Source organism: Macrosteles quadrilineatus, unplaced genomic scaffold (assembly GCF_028750875.1).
Source record: "Macrosteles quadrilineatus isolate MER2022 unplaced genomic scaffold, UCM_ALF_1.0 Scaffold_8__2_contigs__length_117827958, whole genome shotgun sequence".
NCBI lineage: Eukaryota > Metazoa > Arthropoda > Insecta > Hemiptera > Cicadellidae > Macrosteles > Macrosteles quadrilineatus.
Genome location: NW_026542601.1, coordinates 114,435,978 through 114,455,010, shown reverse-complemented (window position 1 = coordinate 114,455,010; position 19,033 = coordinate 114,435,978). Strand labels below are relative to the sequence as shown.

Below are 19,033 nucleotides of genomic sequence, written 5' to 3'. Positions count from 1 at the left end.
TGAATCTCTGCTAGAAAAAAAATGAAACGCTGTAAAATGATGGTATTTTGGTTCTCAACCGGAAAAATCAACCAGCTCATTGCTTTTTTCATTCCATTTCCCTACTGCCAATGTACTGAGTACAATAATTAATTAATTGAAGGTACTGTACATCGTAATCTAACCTACCCCTAGTACAAATGGCGGTCAACTTCTCTCAGAATCAAAATAGTCAAAATTCTCCTATTAACACTTAAGTTGGTAGCCATTGGGCCCTCTCTAACACAGCTGATGCCTTTGCAAGGTTGCCAGATCGAACAGCAACGAAGTGATGTTACCGTTTTTCCATATATTAAAAGTGTGAAACGTGTTTAAATGTAAAATAATAAATATGAAATAGTGTATGTACAACTGAATTCATTATTATTTCTACTTTACAGGGGGCGGTATTCCACGTCCTCCCTATTCAATAACTTGAGTCTCGTGTTTTGACATGAAGGAACATCATGAATCTATTGCCTAAAGGAGTATGTTTTATCATTGACTATATATAGTCAATATCAAAAGAAACAAGTTAAGCTATTTAAAAGTGTCTTTTAAAAATTTCAAAATATGTGGAAATTTTAATATATAAAAAACATTCTTCTATATTTAAGTACACGACCCTTTGACTTTAAGTTTATATAACCAATGCCAAATTGATTTTAAACAAAGGTCTTCGCCGTGTACTGTTTCTTACATTTTCTTTTTCGTGTGGCTTCGCCGCCGGTGTCGGGTGTCGGTGTCAAGTCAAGTACTGAGTACTGCTCTCTGCAGTCTGCCACTCTGCCTGCAACGAAACTGTCAACTCCAACTGTCAAGTCAAGGCTCAGGCAGGAGTGTCAACGTTAAGTGTAAGTGTTTTGATCGTGTCATTTAGGTTGTATCAAATCTTTTAAATAGAAATCCACACAACCGATCATCATTATATAAGTTAAATAATATTATCAAATTACTGATGAAAACTGGATCCTTCCTGGAAAACTGGAGTTTACTTAGTTTCTTTACTTTAATCTAACATAACCTTTAAACTTAATATAGATAATTTTAGGAATTCAAATTAGGCTGTATCTTTTTTTTAAGAGCGGTACTCCAATATCAATTATTGTTTATTTTCCAGGTCTAATTTAGAGTAGAGCTGGTTATTGATGTGACTACCATTATTTATATAAATCTCATGTGAAACTCGGGTTACACATTAAGTTAGGCCTAAGTTTAATTTTAGTAAACTTAACCTTAACTTACTAAAAATGGCCAAGGCAAAAGTTCTATCTTTTCATCTGGGTAAATCTGTTTGCATGAATGGATCCAGCCAGTTGAAAGGGGGGAGGGTGCTGCTTTAAAATAATTTCATGGAGTGCTAACTAAGTAAACAGCACCTGGGCTGGAGTTAGGTTATAAAACCTCTTTTTAAACATAGCCTAACTGGAAACATGCATTGTGTGTTAAACTCGAATCATCGTGTTGAATTCAATGATACTCAAACCATGCCTACTTCTAAGTGTACCTACTATTTTATTAACATTATGTAGGCCTATAGGGCCTAAGTATTGCTCTAAAGAGGGGCTGCAGTCCTCACAGCCCCCTCCCCCTGGATTTGCCCTTAGCTGACTTACCTTTAAGCATGATTAGCCTGGGCCTAATCAGCATTAACTAGAGTTTACTATATTCTATTTCTATCTTATGTGTGTTTCATCTTCACCCTTTGTAGCCATTGTGTTTAATTTTTAAGGATGTTAAAATAAATTTAACATAGTCGTAATTTCCCAGAGTTGTTATCGGTAATAAATAAGTTAGCAACATTTAATAACAGAATTTGATGGTGGTTACTCCTTCAATGTTCCTTAAAATTAAGTCAACACTTCATTTAAAGGAATCGACTTAAGCTCCATCAGTTTTTGTTAAATGTTAGGGAGTGGAAACCTTTGACAGTTTCATCCCAAACCAAACAAAGTTACTTGAATACTTGTATTCAAGCTACTAGGCCTAGGCTACATCTATGCACAAATGTAGTTTGAATTGGTATTAGCTTAACTTTCTGTTTTAGGTTTTTATACACCAGATGTAATGCTTCGGCAGAGGAAGAAAATATCTTTGGATACTGTAAGGGAGTTGGATTCATTTCCAAAATTACCTGAAACGTTTGTGGAAACATCCAGGGTCGGAGGAACATGTGAGTCTTTATAATAAAAAGATATAAATATAATAAATAGTCAAATATAGGTATCTTCTTAATATTTTAAAAATAAGTTTCTGTTAACGGAAATGTTTTGATCTGCTGAGCTATTAACTGATAGGCAACTGATTAGGCTGATAGGCCTTGAAATTAAATTGAAAGTTTAATTTTACTTCACCAAATAAATTACGTGAAACTGGGGAGGGATCAGCAATGTCTACTGCCTCTTCTCTTAAGTTATCGCCCCTCCAAAAAAATTCTTGTCCTAGGAAAACTTCACAACCAAGATGGTGTCACAGTATGATGTGTCATTACGAGGATGACACAACTTCAGAAATCTGCGGGAAAATCTTTGTGGGGAACACAAAGTGTGCAAGACATTAAATCTACTTCATTTCCTGATAAGCAGAGACAAGTGTATTACAATCCTTGTTATTCATACTTGTGTAAACCATCTTACATTGTTGTACAAATTGTAAAATCGCTGCTTGCCATAGAAATAAATAAAATGAAATAAAACAAATAAACAATCCGTGGAGGCCCTTCCCGTTTTCTGACAAAAATGTGTAGGCCTACGGTAGGTACCTTAACAAATGTTAAATGTGTTTCTATAGGATTGTAATTCATAGAAAGATAATGAAGCGGCTTTTAGTTTCCTACGGTTTAGTTAGTTAAACAGTGTTTTACTGTAGGACTATCTAAAACTGAATAACCTAAACAAGTTTAGATTCAGTAGAAAAATTGGATGCTTTATTTGTTGTAAGCAATAGGCCTAATAAGATAGGCCGATTAAAAACAGCTTGGTAAAGTTAAACTGTAGGTTCTTATAAAAATGTAAGTTTTGCACAATTTTTGTAAACAATAATTTATTAATTCCAGTTTCAATTATAACTGCGGGCATCATATCGTGGCTGATATACTCAGAGATATCGTACTACCTACAGAGCAGGTTTATGTTCAAGTTTGTCCCTGACACTGACTATGAAGCCAAACTGAAGATAAACATAGACCTCACTGTTGCAATGCCTTGTCACAGTAAGTACTGAATAAAGTTTTGATGTTCGCTTTAGAACTTTTGCTGAAGCAACAGTTTCTTATCTGATCAATTAGATCGACAAAGACAAACATAGGTAATAAGGATTGAACTTTTACTGAAATTTTGACTGTGAATTTGAAACTTTTCATAAACCCTGACTTTTCTTCTTAGGAAGTAACAAAACAAGATATAAACTATATTTAGAGTTCTGAGAACAGCACCTTTTCTCCTAATACTATTTCATTTTACTAGCAATGAATAGGCGTATTGTAGCATAAAATTATTATTAAAATTTATTTTCAAAAAAATAAGTTTCCAACAGATTTTTTAGTGTTTTTCTTTTCAAAAATATAGAATTTGAAAATTCAAACAAGTTTCTTAAAGTTGCTTGATTTCAAAGATCGGTGACGGTTCATAACTAATCCATACATCTACTGACAACTTGAAACACTAGATGTACTCCAACGGGTGTTTACTGTTTACCGTAGATTTTATTTCACATACAGTAGACTCCCTCTTATCCGGACTCCTCGGGACCGAGGCCAGTCTGGATAACAGTTTAACGGTTAAGCCGATGTCCGGTTAAAAGGTGTCCGGATGAGAGGGAGTCTACTGTAAAAGAAAATGAGGTATTAGTTTTTTTGATTTTTTTAAGGTGTGGGAGCAGACATTCTGGATTCCACAAACCAGAATGTGTTCATGTTCGGCACCTTAGAGGAGGAGGACACCTGGTTCGAGCTGTCGCAAGAACAGAGGATGTACTTTGACAACATGAGGTACATCAATCAGTATCTGAGGGATGAGTATCACGCCATACAAGACCTTCTGTGGAAATCTGGCGAGACCAACTTGTATGGCAGACTACCCAAGAGGTAGGTTATTAGGTTCCGATAAATGTATGAAAAAAACAAATTTATGGTTTGGAAATATGGCTGATTTTACTTCATATTTGTTGGTTCAAAGCGGGACTCAATATCAATATCATCGTGCAATGAAGCTTTATTGATAACTAGACAATTAATCTTTTTTATAGTAAATATGAACGTACAGTAGTTGAATTGAAAAATGGACACAGTGTGTTGATGAAAATTACTGATTTCTGGCAAATTTACTTTTTAACTATATTGTCAGTTATCAATCATTGAGATGGGGACGCCACCTAGGTGAGTATTTTAACCCAAATATGAGTGTAGAATGGTGTGAGATGAGCTATGATCATAGAAATAGTTTCCAATATTCTCTAATTCTACATATGTAAAAATGTCAGTTTTTTTTTTTTTTTTTTTTTGGAGAGTTAAATGACACAATTAAATTAGAATCATCAGCATAAAGACATAATTTAGAATTTGGCTTGTAGGTTAATAGTGTATCTTCCATGCCCTTAAGGTAACACAAAAAAAGCAAAGGCCACAAAATTGAACCTTGTGGCACCCCAAATTTAATTGGTCGATAAGTTGACGATCATTCGATAATTCTATTATGATTTGTTAAATGGGTAATTTCTATGACTTGAGACAAATAGGAAGAAAACCAATTAAAAGATCTTTTAGATATAAAGCTAATAAGCTACAGTTATTCCATGTAGATGGAATTCCTATTTCAGTAGATAATACAGGGTGGGGCAATGAAAGCGCCCCAATTTATAAGCAGTACAAACTCAATAATATTCACCCTATGGATATAAATAGCACATCAAAACACAGCTTATCTTTTGCCATTTTAACTTAACAAAGTCATTTTTCCATTTCTTGAGAACGAAATCCTGCAAGTGACGTCATTGTCCTACTTGACATTAGGCACTTGAAAAATCCATCAAATACTCCTCCAGCATTTCTTCAGGAATCATTTTAGTTTTTGGACAATTCTTAGCTTCGGTTCAAGCAAATCTGTGGGGTGACTTTGAAAAACCTCGAACCTCAAGTAGCTTATTAGAAACCCCCCCCCCCTTCCAAAAAAAAGGAGCCAACGTAAAGCTTTCGACAACAACAGCTTCCTGGCAAATCTCTTTGGACTTTAAGTTACTGCGACTCGCACTCTTTCAACATTTGCTGGTGTACAAAGAGTTTTGCAGCACCCACCGATTATTTTTAAGGTTTAAGCGTTTATCCTAAATAATTTTATCCAGTTCGACATTGTTTTCTAATCTGGAACAGTGCCATGTTGACCAAGGATGGAATGTGGTCCAAACAATCTCTGGGTTTTTGCACAAGAACCACTATTTTAAAAATAGGTTTGCACATCAAAATCTCAGCGTTAATAGCCTCGGGCATAATATTTACTAAAATGGCATAGTTTAATTGATGTTTTAAGCACAGCTGATCATTCGTTTTTGGAACAATTAACATGTGACAGCTAAAACAAATTGTGGCGTTCTCATTGCCCCACCCTGTACAACCTATGGAGACACAACTAAGTCATATTTTAACCCAAATATCAATATAATACATTGATAAAATATTATGTCATATGGTAAAATATTTCAGTTTAGTCCCAGATGTCTTTTAAAACCCATATTTTTATAGTGTCATCTCAATTATGTGCACTCATCTATGTTTTATTTTTTTACCATGGAAGTAATGAATTGACCCAACCATGAGGTATATTTTCATGTTGTTCAGCAATACAGTTTTCCACTGAAAGTTTGAGCTATTTACATCAGACAAGAGCTGGCAGATGTGTTGTGTTTACTTTGCTGGTGCATGAATAATAAACATTACCATATTTGCAGCAGTCTCATGAACTGATGTACTTAACACACTAATATTTTATTATAAATTGCCATCTAAGTAAGGCCCCTGAAAATCTTTTAAAATTCCCTTTTTTTGTATCACTGGTGCTGTATATGAATTGTTATTGCTGGTTTGTAGTTATATCTTAATAATTTTTAGGGGTTTTCATATTTTATGATCATTTGGAAGTTCAACCAACACAGGTTTGTTTGTTGCACCACTGATCAAAGAATAGTTTTGGAATAATATTATTTGCAGGAGTATCATGGGTCTAAGTATGTTTATATTTCCTTTTAAATATTTTGCGCAATAATATTATTTGTAGGAGTACCTATCGCCAGGTATCATGGGTAGGTCATGAAATATTTTAAAGTATGACCTGCCACCTTCTTATATAAAAATATTCCTTAGAACCTCCTTCAATCAAAACAGTCTGTAACAAAAATAACTAAAAATTCTTTTATCCAAAAGCGACCTCCCCCACTCTCTCATTTCTTTAGAGGTTCTACTCTATACACAATACATGACAACCCTTTCAGAATGATACACAGTTTAATTATTTCCAGAAAATACAATCCAGTGACGCCACCAGATGCTTGCCGCATTTACGGCACCCTGGTTCTCAACAAAGTGGCGGGAAACTTCCACATAACGGCGGGAAAGTCTCTGTCACTACCGCAGGGCCACATACACATCTCTGCGTTCATGTCAGACATGGATTACAACTTTACTCACCGCATACATCGGTTCTCCTTTGGTGATGCGAGCCCCGGCATCATCCATCCGTTGGAAGGCTACGAGAAGGTTACCACAAACAGTAAGTGAGATATGTCTATTGTGATATAGATGAGGTAATAATACAATATTGGTAATGTGATAAAATTGTTGCAGTTTATTTTGAGTAGTTCTGCACTGGTTGATTCATTTCAAATAGTGAGTTTACCTTTGGATAATAAGTCTTAGAGTTACGAGCATGTTTCACAAAGGTAATATTATTTTATACCCAGGCCAGCATGTGATGTGCTAGAGTCAAAGAGATAATTTAGCGTACCCCCTCCTCCCCTCCCTCACAAAAGAATTTTTCTCTTCTTTGCGCCCCAAACAAAACTAAAACCTCTGGCATCTCTGGAAAAACGGCTCTGTGTGTACCTTTTACATTGTTGTATATTTGTAGTATGTCAACACTAACACACAAAAAATACTGATAGAGAATTATATCGATAAGGACGATAAGATGCCAAAGTATGGTGTTGGCGACAATTGTTTTAAATCACATTTTTCTGTTACAGACATGGTACTGTATCAATATTTCATTGAGGTCGTTCCAACAGACGTGTCTACATTCTTATCAAGAACTTATACTTACCAGTATTCAGTGCAGGACAACGAGCGACAAATAGACCACCACAAAGGTTCGTTGCCTTTAGGTTTGTGTAGAGGGTTATTTGAAAATAATTAAAATCGACTTCATACTATGTTTAAGGATGGTTTTGAAATATATATTTTTGTAATAGGCCTAATAACAATCTTTCATTTTTTGGAGGAAAGTTTTAAAATTATAGAAAATAAATACAGTAAAAGCGCGCTTATATGACATCGGACAGTCCAGCACTTTCATTAATTTGGCATCGTTTATTAATACTTATCGGACAATAATAAATTAGCAGGGTCTAATTTTTTTAAATACTATTTTAAGTTATATTAGTCCGTTCAGCAGAGTCAGTAGCAATCGCTAGACATCAGGAGTGCTGATTCTGCTTTTTTGGAGTGAATTTGGAGGTTTTATTTTTTTTATCTTTTTTTCATAATTTTATATCACTATTAAAATAAGAGAAAGCACAATAATAACCTGCCAGCCATTGATTTATCTTTTGACACTCTATTAGCACACTTAAATTAGCTGTATTTTGCAACTCGCAATAATGGTTTTAGCATTTTCCACAATAACGTTACGGCAAAGTTCCAAACGAGTTGATTTAGCGAACGTCTATTAAGAGTCACCTTGGACCCTAGACGTTCTAACTCGTAAAACAGTTAAAAAACTACAAAGAAAAAGAAAATATATAATCTTACAGTTTACTATATATTTATATTACAATCACTCTGGAGTTTGAAAAATATTTTGAGATGGTAAATAACGCTTCAGTGGCGGTTTGAAATTAACAAAATTAACATTGCTCTTATGGCGGGCAAATCCAAGATGGCCATTAGCTTCCATGGACTCCCTTGGAGAACAATTCAAAACTACAAAGAACATTTATAATCTCTTCTAATTATCTAAGATGGCCACTAGCCTCCAAGGACTCTTAAGATAAAAATAATGAAAACATAAAAATGGTCTATAGCCAACAATAGTATGGTAATATGAACATGGTTTCTAATTTCTCAATGAAAACGTAAATACAAATTGTCTCCACCTGATCTAAAAGGGTGATGTTTTAAGAGGTTATGTTTAAGCCATGGCTATATTATGTAACTGTAACTACATCACTGTTCCTCAGGGTCCCATGGTATTCCTGGTATATTCTTCAAGTACGACACCAGCGCCCTCAAGGTGCTAGTCACGGAGGAGAGGGAGCCTCTGGACCAGTTCCTCGTAAGACTCTGCGCTACTGTAGGAGGAATATTCATCACGGCTGGTGAGTCAGATATGTTTCACTTCTAGTTCCATGAGTGGCCAATTTCAGGCCATGATGGTAGTTTGATAGTAAGGCGAAGCAAAGCGCAGAATTAACCATTGAGTTCTGAAGTGGGACTTCAGTAACGAGTAGTGAACAATACTTTTCAAAAAGCTATGCAGTTTAAAGTAATCAAATGATTTTCCGATATTTCATAGTCTAGTTCGATATTTGCAAGACGAGAGGGGGGGGGGGGTAAGTAAATATAATATGATTTGTAGGCCTACCCCACATAGCACAGAATATTTATTTGATATCAAATAAACGTTCAATATATCAAACTATGTCAAATCAAAAATTTGATATTTATTTGATATTCATTTAATGTTCAAAATATCAAAGTCAAACAATGTCAAACTTTGAATATGTATTGTATCTCCAAAATATCAAAGTCAACTAACATCAAATTTAGAATATTATCTAAATATTCTTAATGTTAAAAATTTGATTTTCTCTTTGAAAATTTCCAAATATACTAGTTTTAAAAATTTTTAGATTTAACTTTTTAAATTTTTTAGAGTAAAGAATTAGTCCCCAGCCTACTTGTAACATGGAGGTCGGAGGTCAATTATCTCAAAATAATTAATAATAGGAAGGAACACTGAACACTGTAATTTTTAATTAATTGATGATGGATTTTGACTTTTCGCGGGGGTGGGGGGGAGTTGTTGGAACATCTGATATTTTTCTGAATCTAGGCTTACTACACATTTCAAGAAGAGTGAATAGGAAACACAGCTTTTTTAAAAGTTTTGTTTATTAATAAAAAAGTCAAACTCTTAACGATTGGTTTTATCATTTTATTTTTACTAGTAAATTAAACCAAACGTAAATTTAAATTTTTTTAAGTGTAATATAACTCTAAAAATATGTTAAGTATCTAGTTTGAGCTTGACTTGGCCCATTCGTATGAAAGGAAGAGAGGAAGACTGAAGACAAAGCACCAACTTAATTCTAACCTAACTCAGCAAACAAAACAAAACATTAACATTACAATACAAAACAAATTACAAAATTCGTCGCGCGACCAGTGGTGGCCAGTTTACTCACGGTGTGGATTTATTTATTTATTAACCAACAAATTGCCCATTTTGAGGGAAAGTACACGATTTATGTAAAATGTACCTATGACAACTAACTTGTTGAGTAGGCTACACAAGTAGTGAAAATAAACTATGGAAGCAACAAGAGTATCAAGATTCAAGAACAAGACATAACCTCAAATCAGTTAACTTAAGTGTGCTGATATTTTGTTTAGTGTGTGTCACTGTTAGTTTAGAGTTGTTATTTTTGTGACTGGGTATTGGCATAACCTACACCGAACATCTTTTCACGTTTTGATCCTTGGAGTATGTAAGTATAAGTCACTATACCTAGTAACATAATTTTAGGCCTTGGCCTTACCTAGACCTAAGTTAAGCTACTGTACAAATTAAATTGGCCAACTTATCATTCCTAATGCCTTAACTTAGGTATAAATAGATAAATCTGAAACATCAAAATAGGCAATCTCTTTTAGAGGAAGTATTTTTCTGCATACTAATTAGGCCTAGGCGTAAGCTACTAAGTTAGGCGGCTTGCTTAGTTCTTACTGAACCAGTAGTTTATTTAGCTTCAAAGGGCAACTTCCGGATGAAAATAGTGTTCAATATATAGGCTAGTAAGTAGGACTAACTTACTGGTTTACAAGGCAAATGGAATACCATACTGTGTTGTAACACCTTGTTAGGCTAATTTTGAAATATTACTAAGTTATGTGGGTTATATTTTACGTCAGTCACTAACTTAAGTTTATGTTAATTCACCATCAAGAATAAGTTAACTTAATTTAGGCTAGCCTAGGCCTAACATAGGCCTATTCTACCTCAACCAGGTTACAATTTACCGTTATTATAAAAGAAATAGCCTAGCCTATTTGAAATCCATTTTCCTTTTAAACTGAATTGGGGTACACTTCCGTATCTGTTGTCAAAAACAACTGAATGAACATAGGCTATAACGATCGATATTTTCATTCGGTTGTTTTTGACAACAGATACGAAAGTCTACCCCTGTATTGTCTCTTAGTCTTTTGTATTTTAGTTGTTGTCTGCTTCCTTTACCAACCAATGATTACCTTTGGCCTAACTAATCTTGATACATATTTAGGCCAGAGAAAGGTATGCATGAATTTAACTAAAAGTAGTTTTCTCTCCATTGTTTCAGTTAATAACTCTGCAGCTTTGGTGGAAGTTATTATTTGGTAGCAGTGAATAATTTGCCTACGGTACCAATTCTCCCGAGTGACAAAGTGGCTGTCTAGCAGCCTGTAGGCTGGGAAGGAGGAATAAATTTTTCTTTTGCAATCTGCATCTGAAGCCAGCTATCTTGCGTAAGTTTTTTTTTTTTTTATTTACAATCAGACATTAATAATAGGTAGACATACATATATTTCAATTAGGTTTTCTCAAAGTTAAAATACGGTAAGTTAAAATAAAGTTTCAATCTTAGGTGTTTTTATTTCAATTTTTCTGTTTGATTCGCCATGACTGTGTATGTCTTTTTTGCCATAACGGGTACAGTTCCGCAGAGAACCTGCGATATATTATCGGATGAATAACATTATATATCAATAATTATCCGATTCAATACATCGTTCCCTATGTTTTTTCATTATGTAAACATCAAATTGAGTTATGATTTGCAGATTTGGTGAATTGGTTTTGCAATATTAACACGTTCGCTACTGCAATAGTACGAAATTTTCCATTCACATGGACCAGCGACGCACATATGCGACGGCCGGTTTCCACCCATAGACTGCTGTCGCATATATGCGACGGCTAGTCACATTAAAATAGACTGCCGACGCATATTTGCGTCGGGGTTCTAATGTTATTAAAATGCTTATATCTTTGTAGTGGTCTATTTGAAGGCACTGAATACCCTGCAGTGGTCTACAGAGATGTCTGACGCACAACTGCGTCGCTTGGTCTGTGGATATGATGATTGGTGACGTAATATAATAGTTGGAAAAACTGGTCTTTACTTTTCTGCATCACTGTATGTATGTATGCAGTATGTATGCTGCATTATGCTATGCAGCTTTTATATTTGTTCAGTTATAAACTGTTCTTGAATAATCTGTTTATTTTTTACTTACTTTTACCTTAAAACACAAAAAAATGAACTGTCGCATATATGCGACGTTTAGTCTATTTTAAGAAAACTGTGATAATTTTCACTATTGTCTTCGCTGTAGACCGGGCGTCGCAAAAATGCGACATTACAAAAGGTTATAAAAAATACAAAGAAAAAAGAATAATTTATTTACAAACACGATTGTAGCGTATTACAATGTAAATGATCACTGTTTTACAGGTTTTCGCCCGTGGTCTGTGTGTACTGTTATCCAAGTGACAGCCGGTCTATGTGTAAGATTCAAATGTATACCTCGGTCTGTGGCAATGACCGCGGCGTCGCATATATGCGACGCTCAGTAGCGAACGTGTTAATATCAAATCAGATATATATACCGTCCGATAATATATCGCAGGTTCTCTTAGGAACTGTAGATAAGTTAGGCTCTACCACCTAAACACAACCTAATTCATGATAGGTACCTATTGGGTAATAACGTAGCCTAAGGTTCATCACACAGTTAAGAGAGTTTCTCTTTTTTGTGACCCACTTATATAGGAAGTCTTTGATTTACACTATATAAATATTCCGGCAGTGCTAACTTGTGTAAAAGAAAACTGTATTAGTTGAATTTTTTTAAACGCACACATAGGCCTATACACACACCAAACTACATCCGACCGTTGCACTCATTTCAGTCAGTGCTCACCCCAATATTTGTCCGTTCAAGTGACTGAGGATTACTTTTACCACTACCTAGGTCAAAATTTTCAATTTTCAGATTTAGATTTAGCTTTAACAAGGCTACTCAAAAGAAGCAAATGCCATCAAAATATAAAATAGATTTCACTAACAATTTAATATGTGTACCTAGTTGTAGGCTATCCTGGGTGTTGATCAGGAAAATTAAAATATATACAAATTCTAGTGCTAATACTAATCTCTTTTATACAGAGGCAGAACCGGTACGCAGGAACACTAGGATCGTGGTGTAATGGAAATATATGTTGTTGCTACTATAATCAAGAATTGGCTTCGCCCAGCAAAGTTTAGGATTGATGCAAGGTAAATTTATTGTGTTATTTATAATTTAGGTTAAAGAAAAGATTGCTTATCTAATTACCTAATATAGAACTTAAATTTTATTATAATTAACAGATTAGGCCGACATCTAACTACTGTGATGTTTTCTTTTCAAATTGTGAATTTTCAGTGACAGGCTATGCAAATGAGCAAAACTTAATCTGCGGTTTTATCCATCTCTTTTTTCTTTATTGTCAAGAACTCAATGCCTTATCGACTAATTTAATTATAAAGTACAGGTATAGTAAAAAAATAGGTCTTAAAAATGCCTAAGAAGGGCATCTCCAACCTACAGCCTGTGGGCTACATCCGGCCCTCGTGCAGTTTTATTCCAGCCAGCAGAAAGCCAGCATACGTTTTTGAAAATTATTATTTTTTATAGCAAACACCAATTATATTCTCCCACGATTGCGTACACGTGTGGTCAGGTGGTCTCAGCTATATCGTGATCATCTCCCGTGATCTCGCCAAGACTCACGAGCATATTATACTGCAGTCTCGACGGTGCCGTGATTGTCTTTTGCAATCCCAGCAACACCCTTCATTGTTGACCGTGATTTCCTTGAGGTGTAAAAAGAGAACTTTGTCAATGAATGCAGGCTCAGCCATGGGATATTTATTTACCTCGCGGCTCATACCATAATTAAGAGCAATTAACTGTCTCTTCCCCATTCAACAAAATTTGTGTACAATACCCTGTCTCCAAGTTGGCAGGTTAACGTATTTAAATAGGAACATAGTAAATGTCTCTCACTTGCTAATTTTTTCTCAATAGGCCTAGGGGAATATTAGTAGTAGTCAAGTAGCGGCAGATTAATTTAAATATATATATTTTTAATTGATCCTAATTGGCAGAACTACAAATTGAAATCTTAAACTAGCTGACATTTTAAGTGTCAAATTTTATAGCCTATTCTCACTAAAAAATCATTGAACTTTTTGTCAAAGATTTAGCTTAGAATGTGATTACTTCTTAATTGCACATCTTTTGTTAGAATTAGAGGCATTTATAATTTTATTTTATGAACAGAACTATATTTTAGATTATTAAAAAAGGAAACTATGTAGTTTATTTTTTTATGGATAGATTTTGATAAAATTTGGCAAACTTATTTACTTTATCCTATACTATTGACGTATGCTCAAAAAAACTTTTTACCTTCTCCATGGCTGCAAACCTAACCTTGTTAAATCTAATCTTCATTCAATTTTTATCTTGTATATTTTTTTATATTATCAGCAAGTTAGGTTAGCTTATGACAGTTTAATTTTATAATAGAATGCTCTCATTTTGTCCGTAGTAAACCTTAATTCAATTTTTTCACAATCAGCAAGTTTGGTTAATTTGGTTAGGTTACGACATTTTAATTTTATAATAGAATGCTCTCATTTCGTCCGTATCACAAAAAGCCTTTACCTTGTGACAAACGACAACTACAATCGCATCGATAGTAGATGATGTTGTGATTCGATAGAGTAGCGAACAATTAACGTTAGTCGCTAAATCGGTGGCGTTTTTAGACAAAAAAGTGCTCACCGAGGAAAAAGGGTTGGAGACCCCTTGTCTAACATATTATATTTTATCTATAGCTGTCTTAGAAAATAACTCTGTTGAACCTCTTTTACAGGAACAATAGAAAACTCAAGAAGGCCATTTGGGAGATGAAGAAGACCAGAATAATTTTTTTTGTAAATTGTACATATCTTTTTTATATTTGTGTTTAAATAATTTTTAATTAAACTTATTTTATCATACAAACAAAGTTTTTTCTTTAAAATGTTTTCCTTTGAATACAATTTTGTTTTAAACAAATATGTTTTGTGATACTTTTGTTAATGTTTTGTCAAATAAGAAATATATATATATATTTACATTTTTGGGTCACCCAAGAACTTTAACAAACTACCTATAACTTCAGAATAATAAGTCAAATCAAGGTAAGAACAGTAAAGAAGTCTGAACTGATATTATTTTAATCGCCATGAAATTTGAAATGTGAAAAAATGCAACCTAATTCTTCTAAACATATTTTACCAATAAATGTATGAGACATTTATTTGATATTCAATTTAATATTTATTTAATGTCAAATTAAGTGAGGTTGAACCTAAATTGACCATTTATTTGATATCAAATGAATGTTCGCGAATATTAATTTAATATTCGAATGTCAAAAATGTTATATCAATATTTATCACCATCATATTTAAAATGTGAATGTAAATTCAATCATATTCTCTTTATTATATTTTACCAATAAATTTATGAATGTCAAATTTGATATTTATTTTATATTCAATTTGAATATTTATTTGATGTAAAATTGAGTGACGTTTGAACCTAAATTGAACGTTTATTTGATATCAAACGAATGTTCGTGAATATCAATTTGATATTCAAATGTCAAAAATTTGATAGCTATTTGATATCAAATAAATATTCGGTGCTATGTGGGACTTATGCACCCTTGTCTTGCAATACTAACGAGTTCTTCTCTTTCAAGTTTTCATAACATGTTTGTACAATTTATTGAAAAGTCAGCTGTTTAAACAATCCTATACTCTAAAACAAGCGTGTGTACAAGCAAAGTTTTCTTTCGTCTGAGGATTTTTTATTTTATTGTTTAATATGGGTTATTTGGCCACAAGAAGTCGATTGGATTTGGTCACAATGCTGGAAAAACTCCAGTTTCCGCCCAGTCATCATTTGAATTGACGAGTAAAGAAAAATTACCATACAGGTTAGTTAGGACTAAATGTTTTCAAGAATAGTTGTAGTTGTGTTAAGTTTGGTTTATTTTGTGTATTTAATTAAATACGAGCTCTCCCGGTACTTAATTTTGATTGTTTGATTATTTCTTGTGGTAAAAAAAATATTAGTGGTCCTGAACAAGAACTTCCTTTGTTTGGGGTTGTAGAAAATTTGTTTTGGATAGGCAAATAGACTCAGGGCTGTTTCACCTTTTCATTTTGAGGTCCTCAGAGGCAAATAATACTACCCATTCATATTTAGGCTTTATTTGTAGGCTTACATTTATATGTCCGTTGGCATGATAACTTGAATGTTGGCATGAATGAAAATTGAATATAACTGAATGCAATTGAATGAAAATCATCCGACGATTTTGATAAAATTTTGGTATAGACGTGTAGACCTATGTTTACTTGAACCAGTTCGCAAACCATCATGATCAGAGTATGAAAACAGGGTTTTATGGTGTGAAAATTGGTTTTTCCATTTTCACCCTCAAATAGCAATTTGGTAAATTTAAATGTCATTATAGGTCGGCGCTTTTAAGTTATGTAGAAAATTCCAATAAACTGTAAACTTATATTCCCATATGTTATTCTTTTGGGGGATAAAAACTGTCGTAGTTTGCTTGCATATGGATATATTTTAATCAAATTTGGCAAGTTGATTTATTTCATACTAAGCTATTACAATTTACTAAAAAAATAAATTACTTTCCTGAAGCAGCAAACCTACGGGGGGTTTTTATGAGTATACTCACTAAACCCTAATGTTATTGTAATAGGAATATAATCTGACAATCTAAGAGTATAATTTAGAGAAAATATAACCAGGTAAATGGAAATCCGCTTAATCTGCAGGTTTGCTGTAGCTGGAGTAAGTAATTTATTTTAAAATTGTACTTTTGTTTCAGGATTCATAAACAGTATAGTCCAACACATGGTGAAACTGTGGAACAGAATGATGTATCCCACCACTACACACACCAGTTTGAAATCAACCAATTACATTCCGCCCTCCCCTCCACCACTGGTTCCCACCCCTATTACCTCCCCCTCTGCTCAGGACCAAGTTTCGTCTACAGTTATATCTGCGGACTTATGAGAAACGTGACCTGACTCTTAAACAAGGGTCTAAGGACTTAATCATGCATTTAGTGAAAAGACAGTGTGTATTTTGTATATAGAATTTTTCATATGTAAGAAGTGTGAATCTACTATGCCTTGTATGTATAATTTGAGTATTTTTAAACATTGATTTTGGCTAGCCTACCATTTAAACTGCAGTTTTATATTATGCCAGCTTAGATTTTTTTATAAAATCTATAACTTATTTAAAATGCTACTTTGGCTGTGAATATTATTTATAGCTATGTAAATAAAAAGTATTATGTATATCATATTCATTATTAGCCCCCCTTTTAAATTTAAATTTTCAGTAATATAATTTTTTTTTTAATTTAATAATTTTTCTCTTGATAATATCATTGACTATATATACCTACAGGTACTGTAGGTATACATACAGAGTTGGGCAAATGTGTGGATACCCCTAGTTAACTTTTTAATGGGTGACACCAGGAAAACTAAACTCCACATACCTTTATAAAAAATAAAACTGCACTTTTTGGACGGTATCCCAATTTTCCCCGGGACCCCAAAATGGGGTATTTTGGGGGTAGCTCCAAAATTTTAAATGTAAAGCCCCATCGAGTGACACCTCATTTTAAATGTCTTTATTAAAGAAGAATATCAGAGAAAACTAGAGGTCTCTATCTCAACCCAGTACGACATGGCGGTCATTTGAAAATTCATCGTACAATTTAACCGCATTAAAAGTTTCTCTCAGACTGATGAAAATTTAAAATGACCGCCATGTCGTACTGGGTTGAGATAGAGACCTCTAGTTTTCGCAAATATTCTTCTACAATAAAGGCCTTTAAAATGAGTTGTCACTCGATGGGGCTTTACATTTAAAATTGTTGAGCTGCCCCCAAAATACCCCATTTCGGGGTCGTGGGCAAAATTGTGATACCGACCAAAAAGTGCATTTTTGTTTCTTATGAAGGTACGCAGAGTTTAGTTTTCCTGGTATAACCCGCTAAAAAGTTAATATGGGATATTGATGCCTACATTTACTACATTTACACCGCATTCCTCGCCAGGGAGAAAACGAGCCTTCCGCAGCGAAATTCAGACAAATCAACCCCCGTGCGCGGGAATAAAAACATGTAACAAATATAAACTCATTATAGATCACTGTTAATTTTTATCATTTACACACTATATTTTTTGTTCATACGAACAATTAATAGTTACAACGGTTCTTTGAACGGGAATTTTCGGCCCAAGTTAACAAAGTTAAGAAGGGTTTACAAAGTTTACAAGAACATAAATAATAATAATGTTAAAATTATGAAACTTGACAAAAATGTTTATAAACAACCCTAATATCTACCATTAAAATTTGAAGCTCATACGGTAAATAGTTATTTGGTAATAATTTTCCGAAGTTGAGATTTCATCGACAATGGTGAAAAACCCACAATTTTTTCACTCTTTTCGCTATATTAATTATACGGGGTGTTTCAAAATGACTCACCCGGTTTCAACGCTTTATAACTTTTATACTATTAAACTTACCGCTATAAAATACGCATCAAACGAAAAAGCAACTCAAAGAGTTTATGCCTACCAAAGACACATTAATTAATAAAATCGATCCAGCAGAACTGTAGATTTAATTGTACAAAGTAAAAAAGTAATCTCCAACTTTTTTTAACACTAGAAATTTGTAGGTTACTTGACGTTTTTGCAAATAACTTTTAAATGGTGAGGAAATCGACCAAAGTGGAAGGTAATATTCCGAAAGAGAATAACATTTCCTACAATCTACTATTATGCATTTTTTGAAAATACTCAAGAAAGGTACCAAAAATTGCTTAAAAATGAAAAAAAAATTGAAAATCCCTGTCTTCAATGTAGACAATAGACATAGTTGGAAAATGTCATTACCAAACATTAAATTTCACACTTTTTTATTTTAAGGCAAATTTAGGCTACATTTATTAAGTATTTTAAAGAAATGGATAATTGTAGATTGTAGGAAATTTTATTCTCTTTCGGAATATTACCTTCCACTTTGGTCGATTTCCTCACCATTTAAAAGTTATTTGCAAAAACGTCAAGTAACCTCCAAATTTCTAGTGTTAAAAAAAGTTGGAGATTACTTTTTAACTTTGTACAATTAAATCTACAGTTCTGCTGGATCGATTTTATTAAATAATGTGTCTTTGGTAGGCATAAACTCTTTGAGTTGCTTTTTCGTTTGATGTGTATTTTATAGCGGTAAGTTTAATAGTATAAAAGTTATAAAGCGTTAAAACCGGGTGAGTCATTTTGAAACACCCGGTATAAAGTAAAGTAAAATGTCAAAAATCGC

The 19,033-nt window shown here is 33.6% G+C and overlaps 1 protein-coding gene across 1 annotated transcript; it reads left to right on the top strand.

Moving 5' to 3' along the window:
• Nucleotides 1-814: 814 nt before the first annotated feature.
• Nucleotides 815-16,941, top strand: LOC129001331 (endoplasmic reticulum-Golgi intermediate compartment protein 2-like). The gene is made up of 8 exons (XM_054428598.1): nt 815-872; nt 2,066-2,191; nt 3,074-3,229; nt 3,886-4,102; nt 6,526-6,776; nt 7,249-7,371; nt 8,461-8,598; nt 16,506-16,941. Exons 2-8 carry the CDS (start codon nt 2,086-2,088, stop codon nt 16,694-16,696), a joined length of 1,182 nt encoding a protein of 393 aa, XP_054284573.1. The 5' UTR covers nt 815-872; nt 2,066-2,085; the 3' UTR covers nt 16,697-16,941.
• Nucleotides 16,942-19,033: the final 2,092 nt, after the last annotated feature.